Source organism: Neoarius graeffei, chromosome 3 (genome assembly GCF_027579695.1).
Source record: "Neoarius graeffei isolate fNeoGra1 chromosome 3, fNeoGra1.pri, whole genome shotgun sequence".
In the NCBI taxonomy this organism is placed as follows: domain Eukaryota; kingdom Metazoa; phylum Chordata; class Actinopteri; order Siluriformes; family Ariidae; genus Neoarius; species Neoarius graeffei.
In genome coordinates, this window is record NC_083571.1 from 67220875 (window position 1) to 67240672 (window position 19798).

Consider the following 19798-nt stretch of genomic DNA (forward strand, 5'->3'; position numbering starts at 1 on the left):
AATGATCCTCTATTTATATCTTTTCCTATGAGGGATTTAATTGCCTGGGTAAGAGATAGGAAAAGACCACACACACTCTCGCATGCTCACACACACACACACACACACACACACACACACACACACACACACACACACACACACACACACACACACATTACCTCTTCGCAGGATGTCCACACAGGCTGTTCTTAATGAGCAGCCACTTGTGTGTGAGTGGTCAGATGGACGGAGGGGTTTTGTCTGTAGGGGTTCTATTTGTATAGATGTGCTGGGACATTGAGCAGAGCTGGCTTTGCTGAACTCTAGTAATATAACCCCAAATGAAAAAAGGGCAAACTGAAGCCTCTGTTGAGTTAAACGACATGAGTTACAGTATGTGAAGGCAGGCAGCCAGAGACAGCAAGAATGTATGGAAGAACGGCTGGGTTGAAATGTTTCTGAACATTTTTGTGAAATGGGTTCAGGTTAAATCCTCAAGAAAGCCAATCTGGATCACTCTAATCAGGCACTTATTCTCGTGCACAAGATATTATAGCACAACAATGTACGTGCTTAAGATTAGATGGGAAGCGAAAATTTAATAAGTATCAATAAATGATACTGAAATGATTACTGTTTCAGTGACGGCATGATAAAAATGATGAGGAACAAACTATTAGACATGCACACTACACTTAAAGCTACATCGGCAGCTGAATTTTTTCAAGTGCTCTCCAGCCTTTATGCCATGTTTCCTCTGAATATCCAACCAAACAGAGAAGTCATTCATTCAAACTCATAAAACACTTACAGTTCTGTCATGCGCTACATTTATTTACTTTTACTTTCTCCTCCAAAGGCATTTTGGAGGAAAAAAAGAATGATAGAGATCAAATCTAGATCTATGAAGTGTTTCACTCTGCCTAATTACCTGAGAATACATATGACATTAAACTCAAAGATTTAGAGATTTGATGGAACCCAATCTATGTCAACATGACGTCAAAACCAGAGCGATTACATGAACTGCTTTTGAAAGTAATCCCACTGTACTGACCCCTTAAAAACTGAAGTACCATCCAAACTAATGTTATTCTATTACAACAATTGAGACTTTTATATATATATATATATATATATATATATATATATATATATATATATATATAAAACAACTTTCTTCATTTATCTGGCGTCATCTTAGCCTGTAGCTATGTAATATAACACATTTCTGGACACACTAACGAGCCATGATAATATTCTGTATAATCGCCTTAGAAAACACCACACCAGTCATTTCTCCCAGTGGTGGTCATTAAATTTTGATTCTTAGTGAACTAAAACCATTTGCATGCCCCTCCTTTCCCCATCCTTCCCTCCCACCTATTTTACTTCTCTGCCAGACCCAGACATTCCCAGATGTTGTTTACAGGTTTCCGTCACGGGCTGAGAATCTGACAAGCCTTGTGGATTTGTCTAAATTCCCCAAAGACTTGAATTTGCAAAAAAATAAACATGAAGCAGTCAATCATAACATAGCAATAGCTATGTTATGATTTGCTGTTTCATTGAAAGCTTTAGGGATGAGAGTCAAGTTAATTTCCCAAGCTGATTTTTAAAAACTTTATTTAGTTCTAATGAATCAACCAGTCCAGCGATAGATTGGCGATCTGTCTAGGGTGTAAACTGCCTTTCAAATGGAGTCAGCTGGGATTGGCTCCAGCCCCCCCCAATGACCATCACTGGATAACAGCGGTATAGACAATGGATGCATGAATGGATGGATGGATGAATGAATGGATGGATGGATAAATCGGCTAGTAAACTGGACTGATAAACTATAGCCTGAACTCACTTGTGCAGTAGGCTGTAGACTTGTTTAAGGTATTTTGTTTTCCAAGGGATCTAAACACCATTTAGTCCAGATCTGTCCTTAACAAGGTTTCAAACAAATTGAAGCTATCCTAGCACCTTTACAGAAAATACCATGAGTTGGCCTAGTGGTTAGCATGTCTGCCTCTTGACTGGGAGGTTGCGAGTTCTACTTGTGGTTGGGTCATACCAAAGATCATGATAAAAATGGTACCTACTCCCATCTGGCAAGGCATATAGCAATACAACTGTGCAGAGGGATTAAAATTCTTGTGGTTACCAGAGGACCAGCCCCCCACTGTAACCCTAGCTATATGAGAGGCTGAGGGCTATAGAAATGGAGATTGGCGCCTCAAAGAGCTGGGCAGTACTGGGATGGGAGACTGCCTGGGAAGACCAGATTCTGGCATGGGAAGGACTTTGATTTGACTTTCCAGCAAATGCTTGCATTAGTACCCAAACGTCATGTTGGTTTGTTGTACCGTATCTCATCTTGAGTTCCTGTTTTTAGATCAATTTTTAAATCAAAATTATTGACAGAACCAGTTAACCCAAGGAGATAATAAATTCCATTCCACCCATTGAGCCCAACAATGGAATCATAACGGATCCTGGAATCTACTTATTCACTTTTCTAATTTTCAATTCTGTTCATCAACTACCGTATGGCTGACAACAATCACGTTTGGTTCACTGAGCAACTTAATTATGTTATTATCGGCTCATTCATTCATTCATTGATCTTCAGTCAGCACTTTATCCTGGTCAGTGTTGCTGTTCATCTGGAGTCTATTCTGGGAAGGGAACACTGATGCAACCCTTTATTGGCTCATTTTGATTTCTCTAGTCAGGGCTCAGTGCATGGTGACCCGAAGCAAACTGCTGAAAAACAACCTTCATCTGACCACTCACCAGTTCCAAAAACACCAGGGAAGCTGATCAAACTCAAAAAGACCATCTTTCCCAGCTGGTAAGTGGTGCTAGAATGAAAACACTTTCTGAATTCATACATGTAATGCTAATGCTACATCAAAGCCAAATAGAAAAATATAAAACCATTTGTTGAACATTTTAATCAAGTAAGAAGAAAGCTGGGAAATCACTCAGTACCTGGCAAAAACATGGTCTACCAGTTTGACTGGCACAGCCTGAGGTTTGGCAACTGGTAGCCGGTCAGAAAAAGCAGGATTTTTCAACAAAGGCGAGCAAGTTGGCCATCACTTCATTCAGGCAGAAAATGTACGCCACTGGTAGCTGGTCAGACTAAGGTGATTTTTTTTTTTTTAAAACAGGGATTCCAGTTTGCTTAATGTCTACATGCACTGAGCCATGATGAGTAAAATCAAAATTAGCTGAAATGAAAACCAGAGACTGGACATACTTGTGTGAAGTGGTTTTTTTTTTCAATTAGAAAAGTTGGTACACAAATAGGAATCTGATTGACTTAACATTACACTCTACTGCTACTGTTCTGTTATATACCATCAAGATTTTTACACTATTTTCAGGTCTTTGATATAGATATTTTGAGGTGTAGTTGGTCCGAGACCTGGCAACCCTGTTCATCAGGAACTAGTCCTGAGGACTGTTTGTTCTCACTGATGATGTAATTTTGTTAGCTTTCTGCTATCACTCATTCACTGGGACAAATTAGCATAGAGTTGAGTCAGATATAATGTTACACTTGTCGATGATTTCCCCTTTGGAATAATCCAGATTCACTTGGGCCATTTACAAGAACTTCATTCAGTCCTTGAAAGAGACTAAATTAAGTTTTGTTTCTGTTGTTCTTGGCACACCACCAGCATGAAAGGCATTTTACTGCAAGAATGCCAGAGTGGCTGAGTGACATTTATTTGGTTGTTTTGAACCTTTGATAATCAGATATTACACAGATCCCTCATTTTTTAGAGGCTTGTGTCACCCTATGTAAACTTCCAAATGCCTGCTTTCTTTCACAGAATAGATTATTGTCAAGATTAGTTGCAAAGCAATCAAGAATCAGGAATGGCATAGCCTAAAATGAGCTGATCATACTAGAAGAAAATGCAGCCAAGCATGGTTAAAGGGGGCACTCAACAAGTATTGGTGACCTCACGATGAGGTCTGTATTTTAGTCAAAATGATGCTAACTCATGCTGATGTGTATTGTTTATTTTTTCCCCCACTAGACTTCACCTAAAGACATGGCAAACAGCTCAGAGTGGATGGATGGCAGTAATGAGTCATTTGTTGGTGATTTGGAAACTTGCGCCAAAGCAAGGAGCCCAAGTCTCCGAATAGTTCTGTACAGCTTCATAATAGTTGGAATCTTCTGCACAGTGGTTGGAAACTTTCTAGTGGTGCTAGCTATTGCTTATTTTAAACAGCTCCGGTCTCACACAAACTCCTTTGTCATGTCACTAGCAGTGGCTGACTTTCTGGTGGGCTTAGTGGTCATGCCTTACAGCATGGTACGAACCGTCGAAGGTTGCTGGAACTTTGGCAAAACATTCTGTCAACTGCATTCCAGCCTGGATGTTATGCTCTGCACAGCTTCCATTTTCCACCTGAGTTGCATTGCATTTGACCGATACTACGCCGTCTGTAACCCACTGGTCTATTCCTTCAAGATGTCCCGTAGTCGTGTGGCTCTGCTAATTGTCATATGCTGGACTGTTCCCCTGCTCATCTCCTTTGGTCCCATCCTCCTGGGGCTGCACAAGCTTGGTGTGGATGTACCCTTGCCTGAGAATGTGTGTATCCTTCTGGTAAACCGTGTCTATGCCATCATTGCTTCACTAGTGGCATTTTACCTTCCCATGGCCACAATGCTAGTTGCTTACTGGAAGATTTACAAAGCTGCCAAGCGACAAGCCATGCAGATAAGTGCTTTGGAAACTCAGATGGCAACTGCTGTGGGCAAGAGCTCAAGCAAGAAACAGAAGCACCGGAACTACTTGAGGAGGGAGAGGAAGGCAGCAAAAACACTTGGTATCATCATGGGTGTCTTCCTCCTCTTCTGGTTGCCCTTCTTCACTGTGAACATTGTGGATCCTTTTATTGAGTACAGAACAACAGGTGCGATATGGGATGTGTTCCTCTGGTTAGGTTACGTGAACTCCTCCCTCAATCCATTCCTCTATGGTTTCTTTAACAGATCCTTCCGTAGGGCTTTCCTAATGATCTTAGGCTGCAGGATATGTCTGCCTGGATCAGCCCCAAGCATGGACCTCTCTCACTCCAAAAAGGATACAAATGAGCACTTAGAGAAGCAGTAGGGCATGTGGTTCCACCTGCAATTCTGTATTTATGTCTGTTTGTTTGGTGGACACTGAGCTGTGTTATATTTTGCTCAAGGACCTAACAGTGGCAGTTTGATGGTCCTGGCTACTGAACTCACAACCTCACCACTGAGCTGCAATTCTTCAGATAAAATTTGATTTCTTTTGCTTGACTGGTGTAGACCACTTTGTGGACCAGTGAAGCTTGGAGTGGTCTCAAAGAAAGAATCATGCTTATGTTAAAGTATTCATGCATTCAAAAATGTGATGGATTATTTTGATTATGTATAGATTGGTGGTTGGGCCAGAATTTTGTGTGAAGAATTTATGATGCAAATCAAGAGTTATTGCTTTATTACTGTGTGAAAATTTCAAGCTAGTTTACTGACAGTTACCCAACTATGTGCTAAGGATTCCTACAGTACAGGACACACAAGTGTATAAATGAACTTAATGATGTGAAACATCAACTATTCCTCAGTGCTGATGAACAGATGTCTCTTCTTTTCAGATTCCGAGTCACAGAGCAGCTTATTAGTGCAGCAGTAATTGGCTAGTGTGCCATAGCTAACAGGGTATTGGAACCAAGTATGTAGGGGGAGATTTTTTAAATGTATTTTGATTTAATATGTAGTAAAAATTCATTATGTCTGATAATTATAACTATTCTTTTAAGTTCGTTTCTTAAGAGTAACATCAGCTGATAAGGCACGTCACCACTCGACATCTGGTGACTGTTTTGAAGAAGGCGGAAGTGTTCGCCGAAACTGTCAACAAGCGAGGTAACATACTTAAAAATACGTGTCTTAAGAAACGAACTTAAAAGAATATTTTGATTTAATTTATTATTCAACATCTCATCTCATCTCATTATCTCTAGCCGCTTTATCCTGTTCTACAGGGTCGCAGGCAAGCTGGAGCCTATCCCAGCTGACTACGGGCGAAAGGCGGGGTACACCCTGGACAAGTCGCCAGGTCATCACAGGGCTGACACATAGACACAGACAACCATTCACACTCACATTCACACCTACGGTCAATTTAGAGTCACCAATTAACCTAACCTGCATGTCTTTGGACTGTGGGGGAAACCAGAGCACCCGGAGGAAACCCACGCAGACACGGGGAGAACATGCAAACTCCGCACAGAAAGGCCCTCGTCGGCCACAGGACTCGAACCCGGACCTTCTTGCTGTGAGGCGACAGCGCTAACCACTACACCACTGTGCCGCCCAATTTGTATTTGTAATTATTCAAAATTATATGCTGATAGAAGAAAATATTCTATATTTTTCTTTTATATATTACAGTTGTATATTATATTATCTCATCTTATTATCTCTAGCTGCTTTATTATATTATATTATATTATATTATATTATATTATATTATATTATATTATATTATATTATATTATATTATATAAACATGAGTGTTTTACTGAGAAATACACCACTCGTATTTTTCATATGAGCTACATCTGGGACATGGAGAACCAAAACCATGACATAAATCTCTAGATGTCACTCATGAGGAAATCGATAAATTGTTTTGATAAATTTGGGTACTTTTTGTTTGTGAATGTGTCTATATAATAAAAAGAAAATCACACGTTGGCTTGAAGATATGAAGTTTATCTTCTTGTGTTGAAAAACTCACATTTTTCTTTTGAAATACGGATCTGAGACATATTTACATGATATTGGCTGACGTTGAGTGGTATATCAGATACATTCCTTTCAGCTAGCATGACACTGAATGAGTCAAAGACGAGTAGCTGAAAGGAATATAATATACAATGAAAAAAGACCAGCCAATATTATTATTATTATTATTATTATTATTATTATTATTTGATGGAACAAACCTGATGGCCATGTTTGTTTACAAATTGTCACAGTCGCTTGCTAGTGCAGAAGTTTTATGTGTAATATGCATCTCATGGCATTTTCAATTCACTGTGACATTTTACTGCAGGCACCGCTGGCAAACAAAGACATGCTTCTGCGCATGCGCAGCAGAAAACTTTCTCATTGAATATTCTCTTCAGCTCCGATGTGTGATGTCATGTTGTCTTGACAACCATGCAATATCTTAAACCATATTCAGTGCTCATTCTCCATTGGGTAGAGTGACGTAATACACGTAGGATAAGCAATATGCTAACAATATTGCATTCTATCACACCAAATGAATGAAACCCACTAGAAGGGAATAGAACACATGTTTTTCTTCCATGGAAAAAGTGTCCTGTATGTATAATAATTCCCGATATTTTACTGCAGTGATGTCACTCCCAGTGTTTTCCTGCTGTCAAAATGGCGAACCGGTTCAAAATTAAAATTCTTTTGATTAACTTGCATATTTTTGGTGTGTGGATGTTCGCTTTGCTCACATGTGAATATGTTCACCACTTAAAGATAAACTTCATATCTTCACGCAACCGTGTAATATCCTCATATATATGAGAGATTTTTCTTGAACCCCACCAACCATCCGCATGTTTTCTTATTATCTCTTTCCTGAGTGCATCACTTTAATGAATAATTTGTTTTTTAATTGTAAAATTATTACAGATAAGGCACAACAGAACAACAACAATAATAGAAAACTTTCTTTACAGATAGAAACTACGGCAGTTGAAGAACTGTATGCAAATGTTGGCGTGAGGCTCCGTATTTCCTGTGTACATGTCAGACCTTTTCCCACTCATTGTTTGTGTTTGCTGTGAAAATAAATGAGTCTAATCTGCTTTTTTTTATTTCTCATAAATTAATTTCTCATAAGTTTTCATTTTTCATAAATGCAGTGTTTCCTTAGAACAACAACAACAACAACAAAAAGCAACCCTCATTTATGTATGTATGTATGTATGTATGTATGTATGTATGTATGTATGTATGTATGTATGTATGTATGTATTTATTTACTTATTTGATGACATATTTTTGGTGTTGATGCTGAGTTAACTTTGACATAAACTGTGCCCCTCCTGCACATTATTTAAGATGTTGACACCATGTTTCATGAACTCTATGTGCTACATAAATAAGTAAGTAAAGTAAATAAATAAATAAATAAATAACAATCCATGTGGAATTACAATTAATAAAGAATTACTGATTCATCTGTTTCTGATTTCAGGATAAACCTTCTGAACATGATTCTCTCTTGTACGCAGCTACATGCAATTGAATCATCTCGCACATCCATCTGCTGTCATTGCTTGATGATGAATAAGTGATTACATACTGTCAGTGTCTCACACAGCCTCTAAAAAATGGTCACAAAAGCAAAACAATGTGGTGCAAAAATAGAAATGTGGGATATGGTCGTGTTTGCATGATATAATTAGTCTGGAGCGAGACGTACTGGACAGAGGACTGGCACCAGTGAGTCTACATTGAGAAAGAGAGAGAGAGAGAGAGAGAGAGAGAGAGAGAGAGAGAGATGGTTACCGTCCACAACAGGAAGTCCTTGTGATGACTTGTACCATCAGGCGTGCCATTCCTTTTCTCCTAGCTTGAGCTATTTCGCAGAACTCTCATGCTAGGACATAAGGTGATGACATTTCACTTAACTTGAGGGCCCAGTTTGTGTGATTATTTGTTTCCATCAGTATTGTCCTTGGCTTCTAGTCAACGCGTCGACCTGATCCCAGGTCAGCCTCAGACTCAACAGGCTCACATACATCATCATTAAACTGAACAGTCAGCATTTCATGTTGTTGTTTTAAACATGAGATGTTTGTTCACAAGATTCTTGTGGTTGCTTTTTTTAGGTAACACTTTACTTAAAAGCTACGGGACATGACACCCACTTCAGCTGATATAAATCGACATAAGGCTCCGATTAGATTACAACACCATGACGGCTCACTTTCAAGCTCGGCGTATATCTGGGATGTCACATGGCGCTGCTTGGCATAGATCGGTGGCTCCTGATCCCAGACCTGGATTTAACTTCCTGCAATATGTTGTTTTTTTTCCTCCCTTTTTCCTAAAGCCTGCTGTGCAGAGGCGCCAGAACTCTGAAATGGGAAAACACTGACAGAGAATACGACACAATCAAACCAGATAGACAAAATGTACAGGTTTATTTCTATCCGATTTTTTTTTTGTGTGTGTTACATCACACATGGATGGATGGATGGATGGATGTCACATGTGCAAATACAAATGAATTCAGAGCATGTTTCAAGAAGTAAAATGAAAAGTTCTTGTGCTGTGGTCATTGCATGGTTTCAAAGAGAACTTCCATTTCAAACCAGATCAACATAGAGTCAAAATCCGTGTAGAGAAATAATGTGTGTTCCACTTAAATAATAATAATAATAATAATAATAATAATAATATGTTTCGGTTAAACCATAAGCACTCTACATATGTAAACACCACAGTACATCTTGGTAAGTCAGTACATAAACAGCAAGCGGTATCACATGTGGGTTTCCCGGTTCCTCGGATGTCTCACAGTTATACGTAGCTTCCTGTATTTAGGTCTTTTGTTTCAGAGGGTAGAGCTGAGCTCTGATATTCAGACCGAGTTCTTTAGTGGTGTTCTGATTGTGACAGTCTTTTAAAGTCACCCTAAACCTGAAAAAAAAAGTCCAAATGTTAAATTCAATTTTCTGTTTAAAATGTAAGCAGGTTACTGGAGGGCGGCACGGTGGTGTAGTGGTTAGCGCTGTCGCCTCACAGCAAGAAGGTCCGGGTTCGATCCCTGTGGCCGGCGAGGGCCTTTCTGTGCGGAGTTTGCATGTTCTCCCCGTGTCCGCGTGGGTTTCCTCCGGGTGCTCCGGTTTCCCCCACAGTCCAAAGACATGCAGGTTAGGTTAACTGGTGACTCTAAATTGACTGTAGGTGTGAATGTGAGTGTGAATGGTTGTCTGTGTCTATGTGTCAGCCCTGTGATGACCTGGCGACTTGTGCAGGGTGTACCCTGCCTTTCGCCCGTAGTCAGCTGGGATAGGCTCCAGCTTGCCTGCGACCCTGTAGAAGGATAAAGCGGCTAGAGATAATGAGATGAGATTAGATTTATGGAAGGAGTCTCCAGTGTCAGTGCTTTGTAACTTTAAATCTCGACTGTGACGTAAATTGTTGTTGTATATGAGGAGAACTAGAATAAAACACTTCAGGACGCTCTTTAATAGAAAAACAAATTATTTTAGGTTAATGTGATGAACCATAACTCCAATTCATCATATCACCTCATCATAGATGGCAGAGTATTTTAAATATACTGTATACACTCACCAGCCACTTTATTAGAAACACCCTAAGGAACACCCTGCTGTTGGATGCAGTTCTCTAATCAGCACAATGCATCAAATCATGCAGATACAAATCAAGAGCATCAGAATGGGAAAAATTGTGATCTTAAAGTGTGACTTTCTTCCACTGTGGCATGGGTGTTGGTTTGAGCCAGACGGACTGGTTTGAGTATTTCAGAAACTGCTGATCTTGTGGGGTTTTCACACACAACAGTCTCTAGAGTTTACACAGAATGGCGCAAAAAACAAAAAACACTGAGTGAGTGGGCGACAGTTCTGTGAATGGAAACAAATGCCTTGTTGATAAGAGAGCTCAGAGGAAAATGGCCAGATTGGTTTGACCTGCCAGGAAGGATATAGTAGCTCATAGCAACTCTTTACAACCGTGGTGAGCAGAAAAGCATCTCAGCATGCAACAGCAGAAGAACACATTGGGTTCCACTCCTGCAGCCAAGAACAGGAATCTTAGAATCAAGAACACGTTTCTATTAAAGTGCACGTTGAGTGTATATAATCTTGTGTTTTGATCAGGATTCTTGATATTATCTTGACTTCTTTATTGTTGTATGATGGTGAAAGTCCAGATGCCATTAAACCTTTTTTTTTTTTTTTTTTTGTGGGGTAATAACAACAAGAAGGCTAGGATATCAGCAGTATGTCCTAAGGATTTTTTTTTTAAATAATTCAGTATTGACAAAGTTTTGGGTGACTTTAAAGGATGATATTGAAAGGCCACACTGATTTACAGAATGCACACACTCAAAAAAACAACAACATGGGTGTCTGTTACATGAACCTAAGTCTAACATGTAACGGTTGACATTTAGGTCACTCAACAAAATTGTTTCTGGCTAAGTTAACGCATTTTACTTGGGTGGAAATACTTTCCATACTTTTATTACGTTCACTGAGCAAGTTATTTTTTGAGTGCAGTCTGTTTATATGCCACCTGATGGCACTTGTGTCTGGAGTCGACCAGCAGTTTTACTTTACAGAGAAAAGAACACCCTTGTTGATCCTTCTGCCTACACTTCTGAAAGTCAAATGCTTAAATTACCCCTGTGGAAGTAAAATGTCTGTCCTCTGTCCTTCTCTTACACAAAAACAAAAGCATTTCCTTGTCTTGATCTTGAACTGTATGTTTTAAAAGAGTGTGCTTTTGTTGCATTGTTTAGTTTGTGTCTGTCTCTGAGCAACCGGTCACTAAACAATAGCAAAATGAGAATGTCTCTCTTTAGATATCTGTCTCCTTCAAGCTGTAACATTCCGTCAGATCGTATATCTGAAACCCACTTGGATCACTGCACTCGCTGTAGATCCCCATGGCCACCGTATCAATCTCAGTCCTGTCCAGCGAGGGCATTGAATTCTTTCCTGCCCCGCTCTTGATCTTGTTAGACAAGTTGTTCATCTTCTCCTTCAGATGGAAGGAGGACTTCTGCAAGGGAGGGAAGAAGCTCCAGCTTTTCAGGTTCAGGGAGTGGCTTTTGCTCCGACATGAGAAAATCGAACTGCTGCAGGAATCATGGAAGGAGAAACCGGGCTGATAGTCACCCCGCGAGTCTTTGGCCCGGCCCCTGAGGGCTGTACGCCAGCGGTGGTCGTAGAAGCGGCGTAAGCTGCGTCGTCGATGATGGCACTGGCAGTGAAGAAGGCGGGTGAAGGCGCGTTGGAATTCTTTACTCGAGCAGGGATAGATAACCGGGTTGATACAGCTGTTGAAGTAACCCAGCCAGAAGATAACTTTAAACACCACGTCTGAAGGTTTCAGAGCAGGGAAGAAAGATCCTGGAGTTAGAAAGAGAAAAGAGAGAGGGAGAGACATTGCTGAATATATATATATATATATATATGTTTTTTTTTTTTACCAAATCAGAGTTTGTTCTCAGTTCAACGATACATTCATTGTCATTCCTCAACCAGAAACCAGTTGAAGAGAAACCAAAGACTTAAGTAAAAGTACTTATTATTTTTTAAATGCCTGAAGACACTACATTTCAGAACAACGGTGATAATGAGACCAAAAGCATTCAGTGTACCATCACATTTTCAACATTATTACCATCATACAACCCCGATTCCAAAAAAGTTGGGACAAAGTACAAATTGTAAATAAAAACCGAATGCAATGATGTGGAAGTTTCAAAATTCCATATTTTATTCAGAATAGAACATATATGACATATCAAATGTTTAAACTGAGAAAATGTATCATTTAAAGAGAAAAATTAGGTGATTTTAAATTTCATGACAACAACACATCTCAAAAAAGTTGGGACAAGGCCATGTTTACCACTGTGAGACATCCCCTTTTCTCTTTACAACAGTCTGTAAACGTCTGGGGACTGAGGAGACAAGTTACTCAAGTTTAGGGATAGGAATGTTAACCCATTCTTGTCTAATGTAGGATTCTAGTTGCTCAACTGTCTTAAGTCTTTTTTGTCGTATCTTCCGTTTTATGATGCACCAAATGTTTTCTCTGGGTGAAAGATCTGGACTGCAGGCTGGCCAGTTCAGTACCCGGACCCTTCTTCTACGCAGCCATGATGCTGTAATTGATGCAGTATGTGGTTTGGCATTGTCATGTTGGAAAATGCAAGGTCTTCCCTGAAAGAGACGTCGTCTGGATGGGAGCATATGTTGCTCTAGAACCTGGATATACCTTTCAGCATCGATGGTGTCTTTCCAGATGTGTAAGCTGCCCATGCCACATGCACTAATGCAACCCCATACCATCAGAGATGCAGGCTTCTGAACTGAGCGCTGATAACAACTTGGGTCGTCCTTCTCCTCTTTAGTCCGAATGACACAGCATCCCTGAGTTCCATAAAGAACTTCAAATTTTGATTTGTCTGACCACAGAACAGTTTTCCACTTTGCCACAGTTCATTTTAAATGAGCCTTGGCCCAGAGAAGACGTCTGCGCTTCTGGATCATGTTTAGATACGGCTTCTTCTTTGAACTATAGAGTTTTAGCTGGCAACGGCAGATGGCACGGTGAATTGTGTTCACAGATAATGTTGTCTGGAAATATTCCTGAGTCCATTTTGTGATTTCCAATACAGAAGCATGCCTGTATGTGATGCAGTGCCATCTAAGGGCCAGAAGATCACGGGCACCCAGTATGGTTTTCCGGCCTTGACCCTTATGCACAGAGATTCTTCCAGATTCTCTGAATCTTTTGATGATATTATGCACTGTAGATGATGATATCTTCAAACTCTTTGCAATTTTACACTGTCGAACTCCTTTCTGATATTGCTCCACTATTTGTCGGGCAGAATTAGGGGGATTGGTGATCCTCTTCCCATCTTTACTTCTGAGAGCCGCTGCCACTCCAAGATGCTCTTTTTATACCCAGTCATGTTAATGACCTATTGCCAATTGACCTAATGAGTTGGAATTTAGTCCTCCAGCTGTTCCTTTTTCGTACCTTTAACTTTTCCAGACTCTTATTGCCCCTGTCCCAACTTTTTTTGAGATGTGTTGCTGTCATGAAATTTCAAATGAGCCAATATTTGGCATGAAATTTCAAAATGTCTCACTTTCGACATTTGATATGTTGTCTATGTTCTATTGTGAATACAATATCAGTTTTTGAGATTTGTAAATTACTGCATTCCGTTTTTATTTACAATTTGTACTTTGTCCCAACTTTTTTGGAATCAGGGTTGTACAAAAGCCACATGATTAGCATCATCATGCACAACCACTGGTTGTGTTACTGCAACACTTTTCACAACTGTGACATGCTCATTTAAATTAAAATATCTTCATATTTGTGACTGATTTATTGTGTTCAAATGATACAGTAGCATGCAAATGCTGCATCAACGCACTAGCAAATTAAAGCCTGCCAATGGCCACTGTGGCCACCAGAGGGCCCCCAAGAGAGCTTGAAATGTTTTTTTGGCTCAGCCTTTGGCTGAAACCTATAGATGCACCTGTCTGTATGTGTATGTTTAACTGAGTTTGAGCATGTTCTATCCATCCATCCATTATCTGTAGCCGTTTATCCTGTTCTACAGGGTCGCAGGCAAGCTGGAGCCTATCCCAGCTGACTATGGGTGAGAGGCGGGGTACACCCTGGACAAGTCGCCAGATCATCGCAAAGCTGACACAGAAACAAACAACCATTCACACTCACACCTATGGTCAATTGAGAGCCACCAATTAGCCTAACCTGCATGTCTTTGGACTGTGGGGGAAACCGGAGCACCCAGAGGAAACCTATGCAGACATGGGGAAAACATGCAAACTCCACACAAAAAGGCCCTGGGCAGCCACTAGGCTCGAACCCAGGACCTTCTTGCTGTGAGGCGAAAGTGCTAACCACTACACCAACGTGCCGCCAGTTTGAGCATGTTTAAGAATATAACTGGCATGCCAGCCTCAGGTAGCAATTCCGCAGTCACGGTGTGGCGCCACTGTGTGCTGACTATGTAAGTGCCATGTTACATAACCTCAGCGTGCAATGTAATCCTTCCAGACTGTGGGGACTATAGTGCTGAACAGATTTTGCAACTTTGGTTCGAATCCTGGCATTGATATATTTCTGAGTGGGCTATTTTTTTCTATTTATGTACTGTAGCTTCTATCTCCCAAGCAGACAAAGGCTAAGCTCAGACCTGCATAGGTCTCTAGTTTGTGATATGCCAATGGTAATCATGTCAACAAAACACAATACTGTGTGAATGGGCTGGCTAGCTGATACTACTAGTTTAATCAAGAGCTGGTGTCATGTTCATGTGCATGCACAATGTAACAGATATTAAGTGCATTTTGATGCAAACACACTCACTCATACCTCCCTATCTTTTCCTGTTAAAACTGAAATTTCTCGAGCCAGGTAGTTAGAAATTAGTTGCTGCTGGAGATCTAGTTCTGTCATGAAAATAAACTTCTTGTTGCTGACAACAGCCTAACATTATCTATATTATCATTTTGGGGTCTTTGCTACGTTCAGTGACATAGAATTAGTGTGTGTGGGGAGACAAGCAAACACACATGGCTCTGTAGTAAAAGAGTTTGGGTGCTAAACTGGCTTGCCCATAGTCCATACCTGTCTCCCATTTAAAACATTTGACATATTATGAAGTGCAAAATATGACAAAGGAGATCCCGAACTGTTGAGCAACTGAAATTGTATATCAGGCAAGAGTAGGGCAACATTTCTCTTTCAAAACTACAGCAATTGGTTTCCTCAGTTCCCAAATATTTACAGAGTGTTGTTAAAAGTAGAAGTGGTGCAACACAGTGGTGAACATGCCCCTGTCCCAACTTTTTGGAAATGTGTTGATGACATCAAATTCAAAATGAGCATATATTTCTCAAAAACAATAAAATTTCTCAGTTTCAACATAAAAAAGGAAAAAAAAAGAAAGAATTAGCAGTGATGAGGCAGTAGGGGTCCCCCAAATCAAATTCTACTTACATAAAACCCTGGGATGGTCCTGTTTAACCTACATGTTGTCAAACAGAATGAAAATGGACTATTTACCCAAGGGGAATGGTAAAATGGATAGTTACATGACTGGTTGATAATAGAAGCTAACAGGATGGATTGACAAATTGGGGCTTGTCAGTTGGCTGAATATCTCTGGCTTGATGGAAGCCGAACTGAGTCTCTTTCTCAGAGATCTGAGTCTGTGATTCTTGGGTGAGAGATGCCTGATTTTAGACTTAGAGTTAGAGTTAATACTCCATGTCTGATAAATATATTTTCCATTCAATACAGTATGGACAAAGTAAGTATTCCTTTAATTTGCTACCCGTGTTTCACTTTAATTCTGAAATGACTGTGTTGGTCTAATACACTAATCAGATTTGTCAGACAGTCATAGAGAGAGAAAAAATATACGATGATAGGATGCTCATTTAAGAGGAATGGAATTCTCCAAAGTTGGATCTGCATCAAGTTTGTAGATGCATGCATTCTCATCTTTCACTTGGACCCCTGCTGTTCATGCCTCATCTCCATTCAAGTCTTGCTTTCACACACACACACACACACACACACACACACACACACATATATATATATATATATATATATATATATATATATATATAGAAAATCAAAGTGAGCATTTCAGTTTGCTACACTTTGGCTAGCTTCCTTATCACCACCTGACTTTGTGCCCTTTGCATAGGGAGTAAAGGAGCTGCCGTGTCACAGTATCACATAAAACTGTTGTCAGATCTGCCAGCCTGTGGACACTATGCAGCCATTCTGAGTTTTACAAGAGGTCAGGGTCACTAGCTATCAGTGCCCGGGTTTATAAATGCCCCAGCATGGCTGTTAAAATCACACTGTAGTGCTGCTTCCATGTCTTTGATCAGGGGGCAACAAATGGCCTGGATTCTTTGAGGTTCTTCCTTCAAAGGTTTCTTTTTCCCCCCAATTTGTGCACTTGGCTCATCTCAAAATGATGATCTGAAGGTGACAGAGCTGCACAATATTTCTGAAAGGAAAGTTTTCTACTGGACAAATGACCAAACTTTTGGCACCTTATATATATATATATATATATATATAGGGTGGCATGGTGGTGTAGTGGTTAGCACTATTACCTCACAGCAAGAAGGTTCTGGGTTCGAGCCCAGTGGCCGGCGAGGGTCTTTCTGTGCGGAGTTTGCATGTTCTCCCCGTGTCTGTGTGGGTTTCCTCCGGGTGCTCCGGTTTCCCCCACAGTCCAAAGACATGTAAGTTAGGTTAATTGGTGGCTCTAAATTGACTGTAGGTGTGAGTGTGAATGGTTGTTTGTCTCTATGGCCAAGTTTACATTAGACCGTATCTGTCTCATTTTCTTCGCGGATGCACTGTCCGTTTACATTAAACCGCCTGGAAACTCCGGGAAACGGGAATCCGCCAGGGTCCACGTATTCAATCCAGATCGTGTCAGCTCCGGTGCTGTGTAAACATTGAGAATACATGGATACGCAGATACGCTGTGCTGAGCTCTAGCTGGCGTCGTCATTGGACAACGTCACTGTGACATCCACCTTCCTGATTCGCTGGCGTTGGTCATGTGACGCGACTGCTGAAAAACGGCGCGGACTTCCGCCTTGTATCACCTTTCATTAAAGAGTATAAAAGTATGAAAATACTGCAAATACTGATGCAAATACTGCCCATTGTGTAGTTATGATTGTCTTTAGGCTCGCCATCCTTCCACTTGCAAGTGGTAAGTGATATGCGCTGGGATCACACACACAGCGGCTCAGTCCCGAATCACAGCTTGTTCACTTCACTCATGTGCTCTGTGAGCTGCGCAAGGCCGGAGTGCGCACCCTGCAGAGGGCACTCGCTGTTCAGGGCGGAGTGATTTGGAGCGCAGGATGCCTGCGGAGCCGAGCGTATCCGTGTATTGGTGTTGCTGTGTGCACGCAAGTCGTGTATTGGTGTTGCTGTGTGCACACTAATCGTTTTAAAAACGTTAATCTGATGATCCGCTGATACGGTCTAATGTAAACATGGGCTATGTGTCAGCCCTGTGATGACCTGGCGACTTGTCCAGGGTGTACCCCGCCTCTGACCCTGTAGAACAGGATTAGCGGCTACAGATAACGGATGGATATATACAATATTTGGCTGCTATACAAACACAGAACATAGAGTTCTCCAGGACCAGGGTTTGGGATTAGTGTTGGAGAACACCAGTACCAACAGGCACTAATGGTACTTAAAGATGGTCGAGCAGCACAACCTGATGTTGAAGCATGTAACAGCACGTGTTAGAACACCACATGCACAAATAATAATTTTAAAAACAGATTAAAAAGAAGTAAAGGAATATTTTAGTTTTCAACCTGCACAATGGTTTCATTTGATTTGCTCAAAAATGTGATCAAGTAATTATTTTATGGCACAAACACTCTGCAAAACCATTGAAAATGCTCTGAATTACTGAATACAATGTACATTATTAGCTGCTCAACCAATCAGAGAAAAGAACGACATATATTGTACCAGTCAAAACTTTGTACACCCCAGTCATTCATACAGTAGGTTTTGCTGTATTTAGACAATTTTCTACATTGCAGAACAAAACTGAAGACATCCAAATTATATTTAAAAAAATATATAAATAAAAACCTGCAACATATCTGGAATTTATGTGGTAAACAAAAATGTTCGATATTTTAGATTCTTCAAAGTATCCAGTGTTTACTTTGATGATTCTTTGCCCACTATTGGCATTATCTTAACCAGCTTCATGAGGTAGTCACCTGGAATGCTTTTCAATTAACAGGTGCCTCGTCAAAAGTTAATTAGTGGACGAGTTTCTTGCCTTCTTAATGTGTTTGAGATCAAACAGTAAATAGTAAATAATAAACATACTAACAATAAAATAGCCCTATTCCACACCACAACTGTAGCAATTCATACAGCATTATGTCAAGAACTGAACAACTAAGTAAAGAGAAACGACATCTATCATTAGTTTAAGACATGAAGTGACTTTTAATGAATAAAAATAAAGAATTAGAAGGTGTGTTCAAACGTTTGACTGGTGCTGTATGTGAAAGCTTCATCCATGTTGGATATGGAAGTGTCATTATTGCTCAGTGTAATGATGCTTTTGCTTTTTCCCTCTTAAGCTCTTTTTTTTTTTTGCACACAGATGATGACCTCATCTCGTTTCCCATTAATCAACATCTGTCATCTGACCAGACACATGAACAAAAGGCTCTGTTTTCTTATTAGGCATGTGTTCACACAATGACATTTCTCAACACTCATTTTCATCCCACTGTTCTCAGTCTACACTCACAAGCTGCAAGTGATTTAAGATTCTATCAAATCACACATCAGCAGGATACGATAAGGTGCTTCAACAAGATGGAAAAATGATCCATGAAACATGTAACTTATAAACATTACAATATTAAACCATGACAACACTGCGCATTTCAAACGACTTGAGTGAGGGATTGTCGGAATACTCAGACCTTCTCTACACCTTTATGGATGCATCTAAGCTTGAAACTTTTAGTTTTCTGTTTTAGTCTACATTCAAAGAATATTTTCAACTCAAAAAAAAAAAAAAAGACTCAGATTGCACACACCAATTCCTGAAAATTATGTCCAAGTGCCAATGTGTGGAAAATTTTTTATATGGCTCACTAGAAGAATTAACAGCTTTAAGATCTTCTTAAAGTATCCTAAAATGTATGAAATGCAAAATTTCAGTGTATTTACTGATAACTTTAAGGATACTTAAAGTATAACTTTAAGTGACTTTCCATGACTTCATAAAGATAAAGAAATGCTGTTAAAAAGAATGTTTAAGATGTCACTTAAAGTTACTAAATTTAACATTTAAATGTACTTAAAGTCACTACTACTTTGAAGAATACCAATAAAGGGACTTAAAGGTACGAGTATATTTACTCAATCTAAAAA

At 40.0% G+C, this 19798-nt stretch overlaps 2 protein-coding genes across 2 annotated transcripts in view; one reads left to right on the forward strand and one right to left on the reverse strand.

Annotated features, from left to right (window-relative positions):
- The first annotated feature begins 4040 nt into the window (after window positions 1-4040).
- Window positions 4041-5114, forward strand: LOC132882861 (5-hydroxytryptamine receptor 4). Its single transcript, XM_060915968.1, has one exon. The coding sequence runs from the start codon at window positions 4041-4043 to the stop codon at window positions 5112-5114; it is 1074 nt and encodes a 357-aa protein (XP_060771951.1).
- Window positions 5115-9194: 4080 nt separating this feature from the next.
- Window positions 9195-19798, reverse strand: part of adra1d (adrenoceptor alpha 1D) — a 29874-nt gene continuing 19270 nt past the window's right edge. The window contains exon 2 of the mRNA XM_060917188.1: window positions 9195-12177. Within this exon, the coding sequence (XP_060773171.1) occupies window positions 11624-12177 (554 nt within the window). The 3' untranslated portion in view covers window positions 9195-11623. The remainder of the gene's footprint in view (window positions 12178-19798) is intronic.

Coding starts and splice junctions, on each gene's coding strand:
- LOC132882861 (XM_060915968.1), top strand. CDS start 4,041: ATGGCAAACAGCTCAGAGTGGATGGATGGCAGTAATGAGTCATTTGTT.